Source organism: Nymphalis io, chromosome 17 (genome assembly GCF_905147045.1).
Source record: "Nymphalis io chromosome 17, ilAglIoxx1.1, whole genome shotgun sequence".
NCBI lineage: Eukaryota > Metazoa > Arthropoda > Insecta > Lepidoptera > Nymphalidae > Nymphalis > Nymphalis io.
This window is the reverse complement of record NC_065904.1, coordinates 650,276-670,903: the sequence shown is the minus strand read 5'-3', so window position 1 is coordinate 670,903 and position 20,628 is coordinate 650,276. Positions and strand designations below refer to the sequence as shown.

Genomic DNA, 20,628 nt, shown 5'->3' with positions numbered 1-20,628 from the left:
CAATAAATTTAAAGCACTTGTACAATAAATGTATTGCTCTCTATGATTAGTCAAAGTCAAAATATACTTAATTCAAGTAGGCTTGTGAGAAAGCACATTTGAATCATTAATTTTACAATTCTTATTTTAATATAAAGCTACCACCACGGCTTGGAATGTAGATTCTCTTGAGAAGAACCGGCAAGAAACGCAGTAGTTAATACTATTCTACTACTATACTTGTAGTTCTACTCTTTGTAACAATAAAAAAATACATATAATAATCATATTATATATTTTATGCAAGAGGGGCAAACGGGTAGGAGGCACACCATCAGGTGAGACTACTACCGCCCATGGACACCTGCAACACCGCAGGGCTTACAGGTGTGTTGCCTGTCTTTAAGGAATGAGTAATGTTTTCTTGAAATTTCTATACCGTACGGTTCGGAATAGTTGCCAGCGGAAGCTGGTTCTGGCTCAATATAAATAATTCTCATGTTATTAAAAATAAAATAAATAAATAAGAAAAATACTTTATTTTTATTTAGTTTTCATTTGTTATTGCCAAGTAAAACGCGCGACAGAGTCGCGAAGGGCGCCTCCGCCAACAGCCACAACCCCGCCCCGCACAGGAATGAGAGAAATATAGATGCGCATAAGATTATCACCTGAAAGAAAGAAAAAACTTTCAGAAGTTACACTAACAAAAATCACGAGAACGTGAGCACCGTCAGCTTTCAAGCTTGTGTGTTGGTATTTCGGTATATAAATGAAATGAAATCGATTTGATTCAATAAATCAAATTCCCATGTCACTGCGTCGCCTCCTCGTTTGTATTTGGATCATTCCAAATTATATAATTAATTTCCATTTAAATGAAGAATATTCATAATATAAGGGATAAATTACATAAGCAATCAACAAATAACGGGATTAAACTTTTTATTTATAAGTCATTTATTTAAATTGATGTCAATCATGCCAATAAAATTGTTTTAATAAATACAGGGTTGGTGGTTAAGGCTATAAAAAGCAGTTAATTTAACCGAAAAACCGAAGTCACGTGTCATTTGTTGAACGTTTAACGATATTTGAATCACCGTTCATTTCAGGCGAGACTTGCCAAAAAAGCTATAGAAGATTGATTGCAAAAAAAGTGGAGAAAACCTTCAGTCAATCTTAGAAGACCCTCTGAGAGTCATTTGTTTTACATAATATCAAACTACTAAAATTTGTAGATGGACCAGCATTTGTAACAGGTCACCATCGCATTGACATTGGCGCTGTAAGAAATATTGGTCAATATCCATCGCCAATGCGTCACCAACCTTGGGAACTAAGGTGTTATTTCCCTTGTTCCTGTAATTACCCTGATTATTTTCACACCGGATCACAAAAATACTAACATAATATTAGATAGATATTCTAATAATATTAGAAGTTTGGAATTCTCTTACGTTTTAACCTGAACCAACACAATATAATAATAAAAAATCTGTTTTATAATGAAAAAAATTATTATTCAACGACATTAATTACATTAACTGTTTCGAGAGACAATGTAATTAATGTCGTAGAAAAATAATTTTATAATATTTTTTATTTTTATATATATGTCAATTTCATCATGACAAGAATTATTTCTATTAATATGTAAATATTCTATTGTTTATCGTGTTTGTTTTTATTTTTTGTTTTTCATTCTTATATTAATTGTGTTAGGAATATTAATACTTAGACTTTAATTTAATACCTACATGAATACTAAAATAAAAAATATATGCTCGTCAGTTCCTTAACCAATATTCTTTTTTAAAAGTTACTTTTTTTTAAATAAAGTACACTACCTAAATATTCAGAATATAAATTAGATTATATTTTAATCCAACAATAAATCGAGATAATAATAAGTTTTAAAAACCTTGTCTTCTTTCGTTGGTGCGCTAACAGCAGATTACGAGTTCAAATCCGGTCACCACTGAGTTTTAATGACCTTAACTTATGTTTATAATTTATTGGCGGCGGTAAAGTCATGACGAATGACGAAACCTGCATGTGTCAACTCCTCAAAAGGAGAGAAGGTCTATGGCCAGCAGTGGGACATTTACTTTCCTTTCTTTAAAGAAAACTTACATATTTGATCAAACATCAATGTGACGTGTCGTACTCTTTTGGTTTGGACAAAATTAAGAAGCATAACATTATTTGCAAATAAATACTTTTTATACATACATGCGTATATATATACCTATGTAATCTAATACGTGTAATGTAACTAGTCTTCGCGGACGAATCTACATTACGAAACGATTTTAAGGAAAATATTTAAATATCGATTTTGAAAAACCAATTTTTATACAAATGTTCGGAAATGTCTAAATTATACCAAAATAATAACTGTACCGAACCGTAATAAACATCTAATTAATTTTTTATCAGAATTTATACAAATTCAATTTTTAATTTTTGTTACAATATATAAGCAATACAATCTTTAGAAACAAGATTTATTTAGTTGAATGAGTTTGAGTATTTTCTTCATTCATAATAGAGGAAATCGAATACAATCGTTCATATTGTTAGACGCGCGACTAGAGCGCCACATGCGTTGAACTATTCTCATCTCATCGATGTCCGACCTGGCCGGTCGATATTTTATGCGCTCTCTTAAAAAACTGTAATCTGTGTTCTCTGTGATATCTGTAATATAAGTGTGGGCGTCAATCCCTGGTTCCTTCAGCAACTGGTAACCTATGAAGGACGTATAAATAGGAGGACCAAAGACACGTACTAGGCCCAGTCTACGTAAGCTAGGTAGGCTTAGGCTCAAGTGTACGTTACAATACCTAATTATTGAAAATCTGAGGAAAACATTTGAATTTGCATGTTTCGAACATTCTTTTTTACTCTTTTTTCTCATTTTATAGGAAATCCATCTAATTTTATACCAATATCCGTATTGTTGTTATTACAAATAATTTAATTGTTATCAGATGTATTTATACTTACCACGTAATAGTCACTCAGGTACAGCAGTTCAGTGAGAGATCCAACGAATGACCTTTGAAACATTGTGTGTAGAAGGAAAGCGCTGTAAGAAACCCGACCGGCCCAGGTAAAACCACGCCACTCCACTATACCACGGTATACGGCTTCATATGAAATAGAAGTTATTATTAATAAATATAAAAATATAGGTTAAATATCTGCTAAGGGGTAAGTTTTTTATATATAAACCACCTATTGGCACGCCTTTGTGATAAGACCGACTCATACGCCGTTACGGCAAACGAGTGTGAGGCCCGACTAACCAAGCCCTTGTGGGTAGGTGCCACTTACTCATAATTTATTCCTACCGCCAAATCGCAAAGCTTTGTGCTACTCCATTCGGGTTTGAAGATGGAGTGAGCCACTGTAACTACATGAACAAGGGACAGGTTACTTTCATTCCCATGATTTCCATGGTAGCGCATATTTTTACAGTGGTTAGATTTACCATTAGATGGCCCTTCCAAGTATAAAAGTGGTATACTCCTGAGTACCACATTAGAAGAGCAAAAATTAATTACTTAATTTAATAAATTAATTAAACGTCCTTACATTCGAATTTAAAAATGGTTCCAATCATGAATATCACCATGATAATCTGAAAGACGGGCTTGTAAAATGTAGCGTATGCTACTCTTACGAAAGTGGAAGGCGTGAATCCATCTATGTAGAAAAAGCCCCCGGATAGTATAACAGAAACTGCCATGGGAAACAGCGCCCAGAATGCCCAACGATATTTCTGAAAAAGAAAATCAAAGATATTTTTAAAATTGTCGTGTTCGAAAACGTTTTACTACTATTTCTAAAACTTATCAATATCATTTATTTATTTATGCAATTTTCGTCGTTTGGTCTAATTGGTCAAGAATGTCAGCTGAATGGCAATTGATCTCTTCTTAAGGAAAAAGCTAAGAGCACAAGATTAATAAAATTAAAAACTAATAAGGGATATGGTAACACGAACAACTGACTTAGCACTTATTTTAATCAGAATAAGATAAAGTTTTTTTTTTTTTTTTTCTTGTGTTTGTATCTCTACAGATGTATTGTGCGTGCCTTTAGTATGTCATGTACTTATATTCAATTTACATTAATGTTATTTTAATGTGTTTGTCATGTTTACTTCGAGGTAGCCCAACAATCTACGTGCCAGGTTTAAAGAAATTGATTGAGATATGGCATTCATTTGCAATATAAATATTTGTTTACATTTGACGTCGTAGAGTCCAGATGACTTTTTCGTTGACTCGGAATTTGTGCCAGTTCACTTATTACATTATTAACGAAAAACATATCAACGCTAGATCATATTGTTTCAAATAAGTTATAAGCCTAAGAACTTTTTCATGTTATCTTACTTAAAATAAAGCTCACCTTATATAGAGAGAAATCTTTTTCACTTTTCTGCCAATGGTAAGTCAGAAGACCTCCTGCGAGACCCAGGATATAAGTGGAGATGTTAGTATGACCTCTTATGTACACAAGCCTAAACGTTTCGTCGCTGACGTAGATAGTGCGATAGGATCTAAAAGAATATTGGAACACATATACATCTTACTAGTTTTCACCCGAGTTTTGGCCCGCGTGTGAGGGGGGATGGGGTGTGATAGGTACCCTATGTCTTTTCTGTACACCTGACAACGTGTTTATAAAATTTCACGATGCCGATCATCATGAAATTTTATATACGGATATATATTGAGTAGTTAAGACGAGAAAGCGTATATTAGCAATCATTTTGTTATTATAATCAGTTACTTATTTACTCTATTATATATATTTAACTGAAGGAACACCCGAGAAGGGATGAGATTCAGTCTAACCAAACCCGAGGTTGTATCGCAATTAGTTATAAACCCTTATATGCAATTTCATATAATATTTTATTATGTGTCTGTAAAATTAATTACTTTCATACTACGGGTTCAAATCTGGGCAATCACAAGCTTCCATGTTGTTCTATAATTAATCTCATTTATCGTATGATATTCTTCTAAAACCACCAAATCCGCTTTGGAACAGCTTGATGGAAAAGGCTATAAAGCAGAGAAGGGCGAGACCCTTTCTCAGCATTAAATATTTACGGGCTATTTAAATAAAAATTTTATTGAATAAAACAGGACTTACTCAGGCGACTGTATAACGACAGCTTCTAAGTCTTGAAAGTATGTGTGTGCTGCGGTGATGACAAGTGACACCAGGAATAATATCAAGAGTGCTATTTTCCTGTGGCAAGGTCTTTGGATGATAACCAGAAAAATCAAACCAAGGCAGAATAGCTGTGTATCAGCTGCCAAATACCTATAAAGATATACGACACAGTATTTATTTTGAATTAAGAGAATAAACAGAAAAAATATTGGACGAACACAGAAACGGATGAATAACATTTTTCTCGTACGACCAAACAACTAAAAAATAACTAAAAATAATTATTATGCGTAGGAGCATGGTTATACAATGAATTTAAGTAGCATTAAGGACACTCAGTCTTGGACACCGGCGAGCCCCACATACCCCCCCCCCAATGTTCCCGTGGGTGAAACGCGTAACGTGTTTTTCCAGCAGAAAAAATAGGACGTTTAACGCGGGCGCAATCACCCGAAGCAGGTCCTGTATATGCTACTAGTTAATACACGCATGCTTGTGCATCATTATTTAAGTACTAATTTCTGCTCGTGACTTCGTCTGCGTGTGCGGAGGGAAGGTACGCCATGTCATTTTCTATGGAATACACAACATGTACATACATAATTCCGTATGCGTCTAATGCGTACAAACAAATGAATAAACAAATTCACTCTAGCGTTTATAAATTATTTAATATTAGTAAAGATTAAGTTTCAGTGTGTGTTTTAATTTCTACCAAAATGCTTGGGCCTATAAAATGAAGTAGCTTAGCTCAAAATTCTTCAATACAAGTGGTATTGAAGAATTTTGAGTTAATAATTATAATTGAAGCAAATATATTTTATAAAAATACTATCAAATTATTGAATCAAATACAAGCCGAAGTTTTTTTTCGTTTTCAGCCTTATTCAACTACATCACATTTTAACCAAGTGAAACTTACCATCCTTGGGGAAAGCATAAGTCATCGCTGTATATGTAATTGTTTAAGTAGAATATGTTGGCCCACCAATACTGGCGACAATAGTTGGCCTCGCTAGTGACAATCATTTGCCAGAGGGGTCCATCGCCTATGTGCCGCATCCATGTGCTTATAGTGGCTATCGCAAGGGCGTAAACTGGGGTTAGTCTGAAAATAAAAACATCGCATTTGTATTTAAAGGCTCTTGCCACACATGTGTAATTAATACTTGCTTATTATATAACAAAGCTAGTGGTAAATATGAGGAACAAGCAGTTGCTATGTCTCTGCATACTGCAACTGATGCATACAACACATACAAATTAATGATAATGTTTTTATAATTCCAGTTGTATAGTCAGTCTATTTCAATTAAAGAAGAAGTATATAAAAAGCTATGTTATATAATGCACTGCAATAACTTCTTGATTAATATATATATTTAATACAACACTTCTATATAACTGTAATCCATAATGAATATCATAGATTATTTAAGATCTTAACAAAAGATATCTCGTGAATTTAATGCCAAAGCTGTACATTTGTTCTCTTCCTGTATTTTGAATAGGCTATAAATGCTTTACTTGGTGGTTGGGCATTATAAAAGCTCAAAGCCAACCGGATATTCTACCGCAAAACAACAGCACTTAGTATCGTTGTGTTCCAGTTTGAAAGGTAAGCCAGTCTACAGAGACAAGGGATATAACATCTTAGAAAGCTTGTAAAGGTTAGCGGCGCATTGGGATATAAAGGATGGTTAATATTGCTTATAATACTGATATCTATACGCAGAGATGACCACTTATTAACATTTGCCCGTCAGCTTAATAACATCTTTAAAAGTTAAAACATCGCACCTGAGCCAACGTAATACGATTGCCATTGGAATTTTAGTCCATTTTATTTCTTGCTTCTCAGCGTGTATTTGCAAATTGTAAGCCAGTAGAAAACTTGACATTACAAAAAATGTGTGAGTAACGAGGGTTCCGTTGAAAATTAATTGTTTTAGCGGATCTTCGTACGCCTGAAAATAACCATGAATGGTAAATTTTAAATTATATAATCTATTAATTTTTTTGAATTTTCTGACAGTAATTTTTATAATAAATATCATATGTATATCCTTTTGTGATATTTCACGACTGTGTTCTGCGGTTTTAAATTCATTGTTACTATATTTATGATTTCAGAAAACTTTTGGTCGAGTTAAAAAACTGGACCTTTGTTCTTTTAAATTAATTAAAAATATGTTATTTCCAAAAGTTTACCTTTTCCAAATAAAACGGGTTTTTGATGTAAGTAAATGACATTAACAGTGCTGTGTGGGAAAATATAACACACACCATTGTCATAGCTCTGAAAAAATATGAAGTACATGTTAACAAGTATTATGCTTAAAAATATTTAAATGTGTTGGTCTTTTTAGCTATTCATCGCTATAAGCTATTATATATTTTGAAATTATCCCAAAACAGTCTAATCGATTATTAACATTTTATTCCCAAAAGAATAGATAAAATCAAGTATCGATTTTTCTAGAAGCTTATTCTTTATTCTTAGTATTTTTCTCTCACGTGGAGAATCAGTTCACCTAATTCCATTAAATAACTTCAGTCTCTCCAATCTCGGTTCCGGTCCCCTGCCGCCTGGAGCGATAAGCTTAGCCCAGTTTCTTCGTAACGAAAACGCTAACAAATACTGATTTCCTATAATGAAAAATAAAAATACATACATACAGTTCCCTTATACAAATACAAATTGTTTTTTTTTTTTATGAAATATGTAGACGGAAAGGCGAATGACAAGTAGTCACCACCGCCCATGAACATTGACACTGTAAGAAATATTAACCTTTGCTTAAATTGCCAATGCGCTGTCAACCTTGGGAATTGTGTCTGTAATTAAACTGACTTAATCACTCTTCAAATTAAAAACTCGATTCCTGATCTAATATTATATACCTAGTAGCAGTAAATATGCTATTACAGTTTATGTGCCCTATGTGAATATAATTATGACATATTATTAGTGTTGGAATCCATCCATACGATCCCATTAATAATTTATTTAAATATTGCACACCAAGACATAAAATAAATTAACATAAGGATTTGCAAAAGTTGCATTAAGTTCAATAGGTGGTCTGAGATTCGTTCACCTGGCATTCAAGTGGCATTTCTTATATTGAATAAAATATATTGATTTGATTATAAAAAATATGTGGAGAACATTCTGATACTCTGCCAAGGATCTAACAATAATGTATTAACTAAAAATACTGTAATGACAGCGTTCACAACTCGTTGCTGAATCGATTATATTCAAACAATAAAACCTCATCTTTGCCCTTTAACGCTAAACATGTACAAATAAATAACTTTATTACCCTTCTTAGCATCTTCATCGCATAAAATTATATCGTAAAAGCTTCCAATCACGTTCAACATTATTATTACGATATAAATGACTGCTACAATATAATCACTTGTATCCAAAACAACTTTATCATCGTGTCTTTTACAATAGTGTAATTCGGCCAACTTGGCTTGTATTTCATACTTCCTCCATATTGTTTCGTTGATGCATCCTGCAAGGGTCGTTTCTGGATCCATTGTTGTATTTGATGCATCGATATAATGTTTACAAGAACTTGTTAGACAAACCGCCCTGTGTATACGGGTGTGGTTAAAATGTTTTACGTCGTAAGTTGAGTATTCCTGTTGACAAAGAATTAATAATAACAAATCTTGTATACGGAAACAACTATTTTAACCTAAAACTTTGTACATATTATCTTATTTCAAGCATATTATTGATACACACGGACGGGCCGGTTGGCGTGGTTGGTAGATACTTGCCTTTCACGCCGAAGGTTGAGGGACAGACATTTGTGTGCATGAACATGTCTGTTTGTCCTGAGTCTGGGTGTAATTATCTATATAAGTATGTATTTACAAAAGAAAAGTAATATGTGTAGTATATCAAGTTTATAGTTTCCCAGAATCTTATTATTATTATTACATATTTTTAATTAAATATGTCTTGAAATCTTATTACTTCATAGTGGATCTTTTGCATAACGCCTCGTAGACAATTCTGCCATAAGCAAAGCGTATCTTTTCTCTAATACTAATTAAAATAATGTATTTAATTAAAAGTTACTTTTTGTTATGAAATACTACTAAGTAACGCTTAGTAACCTTTGTCGAGGTCATTCTATTGTCACTACTTAATGACGATCGCACTCACCCGTATAAAATGCATAAGACTGGAATTAACTTCACTATAGAGATCAAACGAAGAAACACAATACGTGCCCCCCAACTGCAGCATACAGTCACCGTAGTTGTCCATCTCATACAGTGGAGGCATCTTGCGATATTCACTTTCTGGAAACAAAGACATTGTCATTTAAATAATTTATAATAATAATGGTGTTAACAATCTATAAAGTTTTTTTTTAAAGCAATTGACAGAATAAATCATAAATTATTATAGCGGAAATTTTCGACCATTAGAAAGAATGGAAATCGTGAAATTATTTCTATCTAATAAACGCGATCTCGTCAAAAGTGTCGCAACCGCATTAAGGTCCTCTGTTTTTTATTCTTTTTAATAATAACCTTATAATACTAATAAACTATATATTTATTTAGTCAAAAAAAATCTCTTTTTCTTTTTGTTTACTTTTATTAATGTTTGTATTTGTCTATTTAGTAACTGTAACCTTTCTTACACATCTCTCATCATCATCATCTGGATGTAATTTTTTCCAGTTTGCATTTTTAAATAGCAACACATCTACTTATTTTTGGTGAATACGAGCATATATATTCATTTTCGTATTTTACTGGTGAAACTAATAAAAAAAAAAACAAAAGCGTTTCAGCTTTCTATGTAACCTGCTGGGCTAAAGGCCTCCTATTCTTTTTTTGAGGAGGTTTGGAGCTTATTCCACCATGCTGCACAATGCGGTTTGGTGGAATACATATGTGGCAGAATATCAGTGAAATTAGACACATACAGGTTTCCTCACGATGTTTTCTTTTACCTTAAAGAACGAGATGAATTATAATCACAAATTAAGCACATGAAAATTCAGTGGTGCTTGCCCGGTTTTAAACCTTGATAAGCCGGTTAGCGTGGTTGGTAAATACTTGCCTTTTACGCCGAAGGTTGTGGGTTCGATTCCCACCCAGGTCAGACATTTGTGTGCATGAACATGTCTGTCATAATTACACCCAGACTCATGAACTTGTCCTGAGTCTGGGTGTAATTATCTATATAAGTATGTATTTACAAAAGAAAAGTAGTGTATGTAGTATATCAGTTGTCTGGTTTCCATAGCACAACTTTATACAAGCTTAATTTGGGATCAGATGACCATGTGTGAAAATGTCAAAAAAAAAACCCACGATCATCGGTTAAGATTCACGCGTTCTTACCACTGGGCCATCTCGGCTCTTCTATGTCTTTCTATGTAAAAAAAAGAAAAGATTACATTAAGCCGCTAAGCGTCTCTCGAAAAATGATGTCATTGACTCTCATCATCATTCGATTGCCTTTATATCATTTGTGTAAGTTTGGCGTTTGTGGTTTTTCATGATAATTATAATAAGTAAGTATTATCCCATTTACGAAATATGAGTAATCAATTAATAATAAAAAATACCTTACCTACGTCTAAAACCCGACTACGGAAACATTCGTGGTCTTTTTCTGTCCGTATTTTAGTGTTAAACTTATTTTTTTATTTACATAACACGGACGACCTCTATTATGCATCAAAATACCAGATGTAGAGGAAGTACTTACAGTCACAAATGCTTACGAAGCTGCGATACCAAATATAGCTTAAATGACCGGAAAACATTATGCAAAGATCGAACGTTTCGTTTGGACGTTAGTTAGGGACCTTTGATAAATACAGTGTAATAAACGTCTGCTTTTAAGCCTTACATACTGTAACATTGTCTGCTTAAAAATATATGTACGTCTTGAATCTTCAAATCTTATTTTTTTTTAAATAATTCAAACATGCAGACATACAAGCGGACATTGAGCGACAAATGCCTTTTTATTGTCAATGCTTCACGTTGTGCATGCGTTTCGTTGTCCCTTATGTTGTTATGCGCCACCAACCTTGGAGACTAAGATGTTATGTCCTCTATGACAATATTGTTAAATAAATAATTACTGCGGTAGAATAACTGATGGTACCTATTACCTACCCAGCCGGGCTTGCGCAAGGCCTACCTGTGAATCCTATGTTACCTATCATATTGTGAAATGACAGTTTGATATCAATCGGATTAGTAGTCTTTGCATAAATCCGAAACCAATAATAAATAAAAATCACCTGTTTATAATCATTGCACAACGTACATTATTCGCATGTCCACAGAGTTTTTTTACAACTTGTAAGGACACAGCAGTTATAATGTTTTAAAAGTTTTCACACGTTTCCTTCAAAAAGGCCGTTTATATTCATTTCGCGGATATTAACCTTTGATAAGATTTGTTTTTATCCTTGTCACACTACAATGAGATGCCAGATAGCAGTAGATGGAATAGTTAAATGCTTAAACACACTATAATTCATTCAAGAGATTGTTAAATGTTACATACAATACATACATACGTAAGTATTTATTCTTTATACTCTGGAGCGCAGCTACCTTGGTATATATTAAAACCTTCCCCGAACTGCGAAGGTAAGTTTTATATTTGATTCATAGTTTTCCAATTATTACAAAAAAGTCTCCTCATTTATAGATAGATAGATAATGGTTAATAAAATACAGATATTGTGTTTATAGGCTACATGTGTAAAGGCTTTGACTGCCTCGTTAGTCAAGTGGCTTGATGAAAGGCCGCAGACCCGGAGGTCCTGGGTTCAATTCCCAGGTTGGGCCACAAAAAGTTATTGGGTTTTTCTGTCAGAAAAAGCAGTTCTCAGTAGCAGCCTGGAGTCTGGAAGTTGGAAGTGTGTACAATCCCGTGCCTCGGAAAGCACGTAAAGTGGTTGATCCTGTGCCTGAACTCTTTCCGATCGTGTCGGATTGCCATCCCATCGGTTTATGAGAGTGAGGGAAGAGAGAGTGTACCTGTGTTTGCGCACACACTTGTGCACTATAATATCTCCTGCGCAGTTGGCTAATCTCTCTTGAGTTTGGCCGCCGTTGCCGAAATCGGTCTTGAGGACATTATTAGTATTAATATAGGCTACATATATTAAAATTACATAATTGCAAGCTTCTTAAATATGTACATATCGGAGAATAATACGGTGTATGCTAATCCTAATTTAAAATATTTTGATACGCATATTATTACACTACGAAGGAGATTTTGGACTATAAACTTAGAATGGTGATGAAACTAGAGAAACCGCATGGACATTCAGAACACCATCCAGACCAGTATAGGAATTCAGAATCTGACTAAGATCAAATAAAGTATTTAAATTAAGGTTATAAAAAATATGTTTATTTTATTTTTAGTAACTCGTATATTAACTTAAAAATAGGCAGTTATTTCAAAATCACAGAGGTATTTCAATTTTATTTCTTTGTAGATATAATACAACAATTCATGTTGTTTGTTATATTTTTTTAAATATTTTGAACTAATGATAGTTTTAGTTTTTTATAATTGTTTAAATAATATATTTAAAATAAAATGTTACCATAATAGGATGACTTGCCCGTGTTGCGAAATTGATGGTGATTGAAAGGATTTATAATTAAAGAGAACCAATTAAGAAATAAATATGGAGATTCTTAAATTAACAGATTTTCTTTAACGCTCACATGACGATATTCTTATCGCTCTCTTGAGCGTCATGCCGTTTGCAGTCACGGCATACGTGTCAGTCTTGCCCCCAAGACGGGCTAATATATGTTTCATATGTTTTTGGCCTTGTGAGAGTGTACTTGATACAAATCAAATCATAGAAGCATTACACTAACTTATTGATAGTGAAATTAGAAACTACCATCGGTTCAGAAAGAAACACCCAGCCCTGAGAAGAACCGTCAAAAGAAAATCAGCGGATTTTTTACAAATTCTTTTTACAAGGTCCTGTTTACAAATTTTCAGTATAAAAAAATAGCGGAGGCGATTGTATATCCCAAGGTGTACTATATCCATAAACTATTCATATATAAAGCTATATATATATCACTATTCATATATAAAGCTATATATATATCACTGGTGGTAGGGCTTTGTGCAAGCTCGTCTGGGTAGGTACCACCCACTCATCAGATATTCTACCGCAAAACAGCAATACTTGGTATTGTTGTGTTCCGGTTTGAAGGGTGAGTGAGCCAGTGTAATTACAGGCACAAGGGACATAAAATCTTAGTTCCCAAGGTTGGTGGCGCATTGGATATGTAAGCGATGGTTGACATTTCTTACAATGCTAATGTCTAAGAGCGTTGGTGACCACTTACCATCAGGTGGCCCATATGCTCGTCCGCCTTCCTATTCTATAAAAAAAAAAAAAAAGCTATATTTAATGCATTTTCTGCCTTTCACAAAATGAAACACACCATTCACAAGATTTCTAATTATATAGAACTGTTTCCTCAATTCTTTCAACAATCAACATTAAACTTGAACTCCAGTTCATTGTAAACGTCCGCAGTCCACGGAACCGTAATAAAATAGCAGACTAACAACAATGGTGACAACTGGACACCTGAGATGATGCAACCACATTATGCCTCGGTGGTCTAGTGGCTATTTATAAAAACGCAGCTCCCGAGGTCCTAGATTCCAATTTCGGGCCGTGTCAGTACAAAGATATTGTGTTTTTTTGTCGAGGATTTATGAAAAGTGTAAAGCAGTTGGTGCTGCGCCTGAACTCTTTTCAATCGGGTCCGCTGTCCCATCGAATTGTGAGAATGAAAGTGCAAACTAGCCCACTATAATATGGACTATATAAGTAGGTAGTCTTATTTAAGAACGTCCCGCTGTTGGTCAAGAGGACTTCACACCCGGAATCCCTAAAATGAAACCTTCGGGGCAACGCACAACGTGTGAACTATAATGTGCTCCGTGTAAGCTGGTCTCGTTTGAGAATGACCGACGTGACCATAACCGATCAGGAGCACTTCATACCAGGAAGCGCTAAAATCGGCGGCGGTGTTTCATTTGCATTACACATACGCAAACTGATATAGGTAATTACGATAGTTATTAAACAGTATTTAATGCAATTATGAGCTAATAATATGTAATATACGTTAGTATATAATATACATATTATTAGCTAACTAAATTTCATTAGCAATGATTACGTAGTGGTGCCCCAAAAGATCAACAGGTATACCTAATACAAATAGGACACTCAAAACGACATTAAACAAAAATCATGCAAATTTTCCTGTTCACAAAATCTACGGTGCCCTAATGTGATATAATCAAAAATATTATGTACACTCCCGTGCCTCGGAAAGCATGTAAAGCCTTTGCTCCTGCGCTTAAACTCTTTCTGGTCGTATCGGATTGCCGTCGCATCGGATTATGAGAGTTAGGGAATAGAGAGTGCACCTGTTTTTGCACACACACACTTGTGCACTATAATATGTCCTGCGCAGTTGGCTAATCTCTCTTGAGATTGGCCGTGACCGAAATCGGTCTGGAGGATTATTATTATTTACAAAATCGTTTAGAAATTGAGTATAATTGAATTGACGCCAATGTTACAAACATTTATAAAAATGACTGTTTTCTTAAGTTTATAAAAATATAATTCTGTGTCCTGGTGTTAAGAGTGCCAATATCAGTAACCCTACTTTTGGTAATCAGAATAGAAACAATGATAGATAATGGTTGTTTTATATAACATTAGAAGTTAGGTTTATGCCGTTTTAGAACATTTGAATTTATTACTTTTTAAATGATTTGGCTAATTTCTCTACTCATGGATTCCTGTCGGATTTTGAGAACAGTATTATATCTCCGGCTAAATACTCACAGTACGTGACAATAATTGCGGTAAAGGTAATTAAACATGCAACAAATGTGTACGACTAATAAGTCCGTGAAGTAAAATATAACCGTACTGTGTTATTATTATAATAAGTCTCATTTACCGGCCCTTGATGAAGTTCAGAAGTCAAATAGGACTTATTCCATGTAAACACAGGTTGATTGCAGTGTAATTAAAATAATGTCTAAACGTACATGTTTCTTGCAGATTTTATTGTATAATATTATATATTTTATATATTTGTATAAAATTCTTGTTTTATTCTGATTAATACCATTTGTCTATATTTTTTAACCTAGCAAAAAAGGTATTCAATGCTGTACTCTACTGGTTGATGCATGCTTTAGATATTAATTTTGACAAGTAACTATTTACTTAAAAAGCTGCTTAGCGACTGTTTAGTTAATGATTGATTTTTGACTTTCGGTCATCGTTGATTTGACATTCGAAAGAAGAAGACACAACTTTTAACGAATGATGAACTCGGTAAAAGTTTGTAAGAAGGCCAATAGTTTTGCTAAAAATCTGCGACGTACTCAATGTGCGATGAATAAACCATTTTAACATTAATATGTATGATAATACTAGTACATAGAGAGTCGAATTATATTAATATAAAATTCGACGATATATGCGCCATCATTGATTTAGACTATTAATCTTGAGACGAGAGTGATACGACGTAAAGTTATGAGACGTAAAGAGGACAACGATATATCGAGGGATCGGGAATACGCCGATTTATATACAAACTTTTAATCAAGACTAGTCCGATGAGCTCAAACACGATACCTCTGCTGTAAATTTGTGACGAGTTGAGTTTGATTCGAGATGATACAGCAGCTTCAGAAAAGGATTACCATGTTATTGTAATATGATTGATCAGACAAATAGAATTGCTCATATCATCATCTGTAGTCTTCTCCAACTATTAATACTATTAGAATACTGAATATTTTAATTAATCAATTTATCGCCTTGGTGAATATTTAATAATATACAAAGCAGGAGGTGAAAGAAGTTAGCACAATCTCAGTACAAAACGATCATACTTAATTCAAAATTAAATTAATTGCACTTGCTTTTTATATTTGTTACTATTTCAAATTTTAGTTGTTTTCGCTTTTTTTTATATATTCGCCGGGACGGCAAATGACTCTACTCCACCTGATGGTAAGTGGTAGTAGAGTCCAAACGCGACGACGGCCAGTACAGACGGGAAAAACGTTCTGCACTAGCCGCCTTCGTCTTGTCGACCCGCAAGATGCCTCTTCACGCCTCTTTTGAAGGAACCCGGGTTGTAAGAGGAGGGGAACACGTGAGTTGGTTATCGCTTGCAGCAATATTAAATTTTAGGCTTACGCCATTGTCATGTTCAATGTAGTTGTCACTAATTCACTTTGTCTTTATCTTATAACTGTTTTTATTCTTGTGATACTTTGTTAGTGTTAAAATTAATAAAACTTTCTATTTTTGTTGATTGATAACAATTAAAATAGTTATAGCTTAACCCAAAAGTAATATACCGTAAGACAGTAATATGATAATAATCTTATAACATCTCTCCTACTAGACTGATAAGGATAATAATGAAGGCAATTTATTGACACCGTAGTATCAATGTAAAGTCAATTACAATAAGATCACTAATGACAAATTTCAGATTAATTTTTTGTATTTATTATATCATATGAAGTAAAAACTACACATTTTGTTTCATGACATAATTAACTATTCATAGGATATTATCAAAGTTCTAAGAAAACGCATTTTGTATTTTTTTTAAGTTATTAATTTATATTGAACAGTATAACGATACACTAGCAATTTTTTATGTAAAAACAGATTATAATTAGAATTTAAGACAAAAAGAAAGAAGATTATTTTTATTCAAATTAAAAAAAAATTATATAAAATAATGTCAATATTAAAAAATACTTACCATTAACACTATAAATAACAGCCAAGCCTTCTTTTAAAAACAAAACTAATAAAACGATCATAGGGATCATTTTCACCATCTCTATAGAATTTCATAAATGTATTTAAAAAAAAAAAGTATATTATTAAGACCAGTTCAAACACGTCTTGTGTTCCGCGTGCACTATGAGTGTTGTAATTCAGATATATAAAACTATTATCCTTATTTTAATGGATACATTTCACAGCAAAGACCTTAACGTTAATGTTACCATGTTTTAGGAAAATTTTAGACTCTTTTGTCAATAAATTTCGCATACGTGTGATAAAATTGTATGTATTTTTAGTTACGAAAATAATATAGGAGATTTTGATATTTATTTTACTCATAGTATAGTAATAGTATAGTAACAGCCTGTAAATGTCCCACTGCTGGGCTAAGGCCTCCTCTCCCTATTTGAGGAGAAGGTTTGGAGCTTATTCCACCACGCTGCTCCAATGCGGGTTGGTGGAATACACATGTGGCAGAATTTCGATGAAATTAGACACATGCAGGTTTCCTCACGATGTTTTCCTTCACCGAAAAGCACGAGATGAATTATAAACAGAAATTAAGCACATGAACGTTCAGAGGTGCTTGCCCGGGTTTGAACCCACGATCATCGGTTAAGAATCACGCGTTCTTACCACTGGGCCATCTCGACTTTATGCTTTAAGCATTCTTACAAACAAACTTTATCACAAGAAAACATAAGTAAGGAATCTGTTTAGAGTAAATGATATACATATGTATTACACTTGAGCACATTAGATTTATAAGTAACTACCCACTATAGTATAAAACCAGTTTTAATAGTTTTTAATATATTTTGTACGTTATGCCCAATGTAAAGTCGTTAAAAATCAATGCAAGATATAAAGTTATATTTATAGATAAATCTACTGCTAATGTAATTTTTATATATTAAAAACCTCGACCCATCGTGTACATACGTTGACAATGTTAATTCAAACACCTACAAGTATATGTATATTACCATAAACACATAAAAAAGTTACACAACAAGTAGCAACGTAACAAATATTAAGAAACAGACTAGACAACTAGAAATTCTCGATCGACATATCCTGAAAGGTGACGAAGAATATGGCGACACTAATTAGCGTCAACGTCTACGTAAAGGATGTTTTACGGTAAATTAATTGCAACGTATAAAGTTTAATCAGATGAAAAATTCGCAATTTAAATCACTAACAAAACATTTCTATGAAGCTGATCTCCTTACTGATATTGTAAATACGAAAGTGGGTTTGTTTATTTGTTACGCTTTCACGTATTAACTACTGAAACAATCATCAAGATTGTTTCCAAGCACATTGTCAGGGGTGCGGAAAGGAGGGGTGCATGTCAGTCACCTCCACGTGGTGCACCCTGGGCAACGAGGTCGACCAGCAATCCGATGTTTTTTCCGGATTGCTTGTCGATCGCGGCTGAGACTGACGCGGCGGAAGTGTCGCGGGCCGCTCTTGGTACTTCTCTGTTGTTCAGAGTAGACCAGCGAGCTTCGTGGCAAGTAGGAGGACTCTGGGGTCCTTTTGGGCCGCCGGAGAGAGGAGGAGTTGGTCTCCGGAGTCCTTTCGGGCTGCCGGAGACAGGAGGAAGGAGTAGAGGAGGAGGGAAAGGCGGGTTCGCCCAGTTTCGATGTCGATGCTGGGTGGACAGACTTCGGTCACCGCCTTCTCAAACTCGTTTCCCCATCCAGGCGCCAGCCTGTGGTGGGACCGAGGGCCTTGCCTTCACCGGCCGGGCCAAGAGGAGAAAACCTCAATAAAAAACAAGCGGTGGGTCGCTCACCCAAAGCGACGGCCGCAGGTAGAGTCGCGGTGGTGTGCTAACGCGTTCCCGTAACCCCGCCACCATGCGGTTAGACGGAAACGAGGAGGTTTTAGTGGGTAGGACGGTGGCCTTCTGCCCCGTGAGTCCCACATACCCGTCCCGGTCGTGTCCGGGCGGGAGGCGTAAATGCCTTTCCTCCTCGAAAAAAAAAGGGGTGCAGAAAGGAGCTAAGGGTACCTTAAACCGGCCCCTAACGCGTGGGCGTAGCCGCAGGTGCGTGGTTATTATAAACGAAAAGACTAAATTGTTAGATATAAACTTAAAATTTGGATGAGACCTTTTTTCCGTAATGTCCTCTACATTACGCATTATGACAGATATTAAGATCCTCGATTTTCAATTTTATCCAACTATGAAAGATCAATTATAAACATTACTTAAGAACATGAAAACACATTATGTACATACTAGCTTGGTTTTAAACCCATATCTGAGTCATTTCGGCTCGGTAAATATGTATCTTGTATATATTGATTATTTATTAATTAATTGTATAGTGATCTCTTTGTAAAGTAAATAATCAGAAAAAGCAATGGCAAAGCCGGTTTGTATCACAGGAAATAAATATAATTCGGAGCTTTCATATTAATTATTGCGTATAAATTTTTCATACTTCGTGTTTCACTCACAAAGTAAAGTGTAAAGGCTTTCAGCACGTTACAGCTCTAGCGTATAGCAAAGCGTTCGGGCTTTCAGCATTGATCAGAATCTGCACTTGGAACACATAGCAAAGCATTACAGCTTTCAGTATCAACGTTGGGTCAAGACACATTTGAGGCCAGCCTCACTGCAAAGCGTGGTACCTTTCAGCAGATCATCAGGATAAAGCGGTAAGTCTGAACAATCCATCCTTCGACAAAGCGTGACAGCTTCCATCGAACCACTAGGACAAAGCGATAATGCTTTCAGTCCATTCTTCAACAAAGTGTTACAGCTTTCAGTTTAAATAAAACATTTAATCAATCAATGACGAACATAAGTATTTTTATTAACACACGATTACGTTTAACAAAACAACAGAACTCTCGTTTCAATTGAAAAAAATGGTCGTTCAATTCTAGACAGTGATTCAATTCAAATTACTAATCAGCACACCAAATCTATACTTATAATAAATCTGCAACCGTTCGTCGGCTGTACATGTAAGACATATGAGTAAATGAACAATAAAATCCAAAACAATGATTGCTAGAATTTTATCCGTTTATCTGTTTGTCTGTGCGTTTGTGCACGACAATCCCAGATACGGCTTAAATAATGATTCGATTTAAAATCCATTCATTATTGTGTCGGTTGAGCAAATAACACCTGCAGCTATCTCTGAAGTGCTTTGTGATGGATCCGCTTCCACAATAGCCTTTAATTCTTTATTTTCCACTTTGGTCTCCGGCCGTCCACGGGGTTGGTTCTGAAGGTCGAAATTTCCAGAACGAAAACGTTGAAATCAAAAACGTACCGTGCTTTCTTTTGCGACACCAGCGCTATACACATCATTTATCCTTCGAGCTGTTTCTGCAGCACTGTTGCCACGGTAGAACTCGTACTCGTAAATATACCGATATTTCATGTTTTCCATTGTGAGGTAATAAGCGACGGCAAAGAAAAAAATAATGAGAAAAAAAATAATTAATGACTGTTTTTAAAACTTAAATATACCAGCTAAATGAATTTATAAATTTGAATTTG

General features: G+C 34.5%; 1 protein-coding gene across 1 annotated transcript; it reads right to left on the bottom strand.

The window, feature by feature from the left end:
• Positions 1-499: 499 nt before the first annotated feature.
• On the bottom strand, positions 500-17,219 carry LOC126774969 (nose resistant to fluoxetine protein 6-like). The gene is made up of 12 exons (XM_050496658.1): positions 17,068-17,219; positions 9,374-9,513; positions 8,511-8,841; positions 7,716-7,830; positions 7,393-7,480; positions 6,982-7,148; positions 6,104-6,289; positions 5,158-5,331; positions 4,405-4,555; positions 3,583-3,769; positions 2,992-3,134; positions 500-650 (listed from the first exon to the last, which is right to left on the bottom strand). The coding sequence occupies exons 1-12, from the start codon at positions 17,144-17,146 to the stop codon at positions 534-536; spliced, it is 1,878 nt and encodes a 625-aa protein (XP_050352615.1). The 5' UTR covers positions 17,147-17,219; the 3' UTR covers positions 500-533.
• Positions 17,220-20,628: the final 3,409 nt, after the last annotated feature.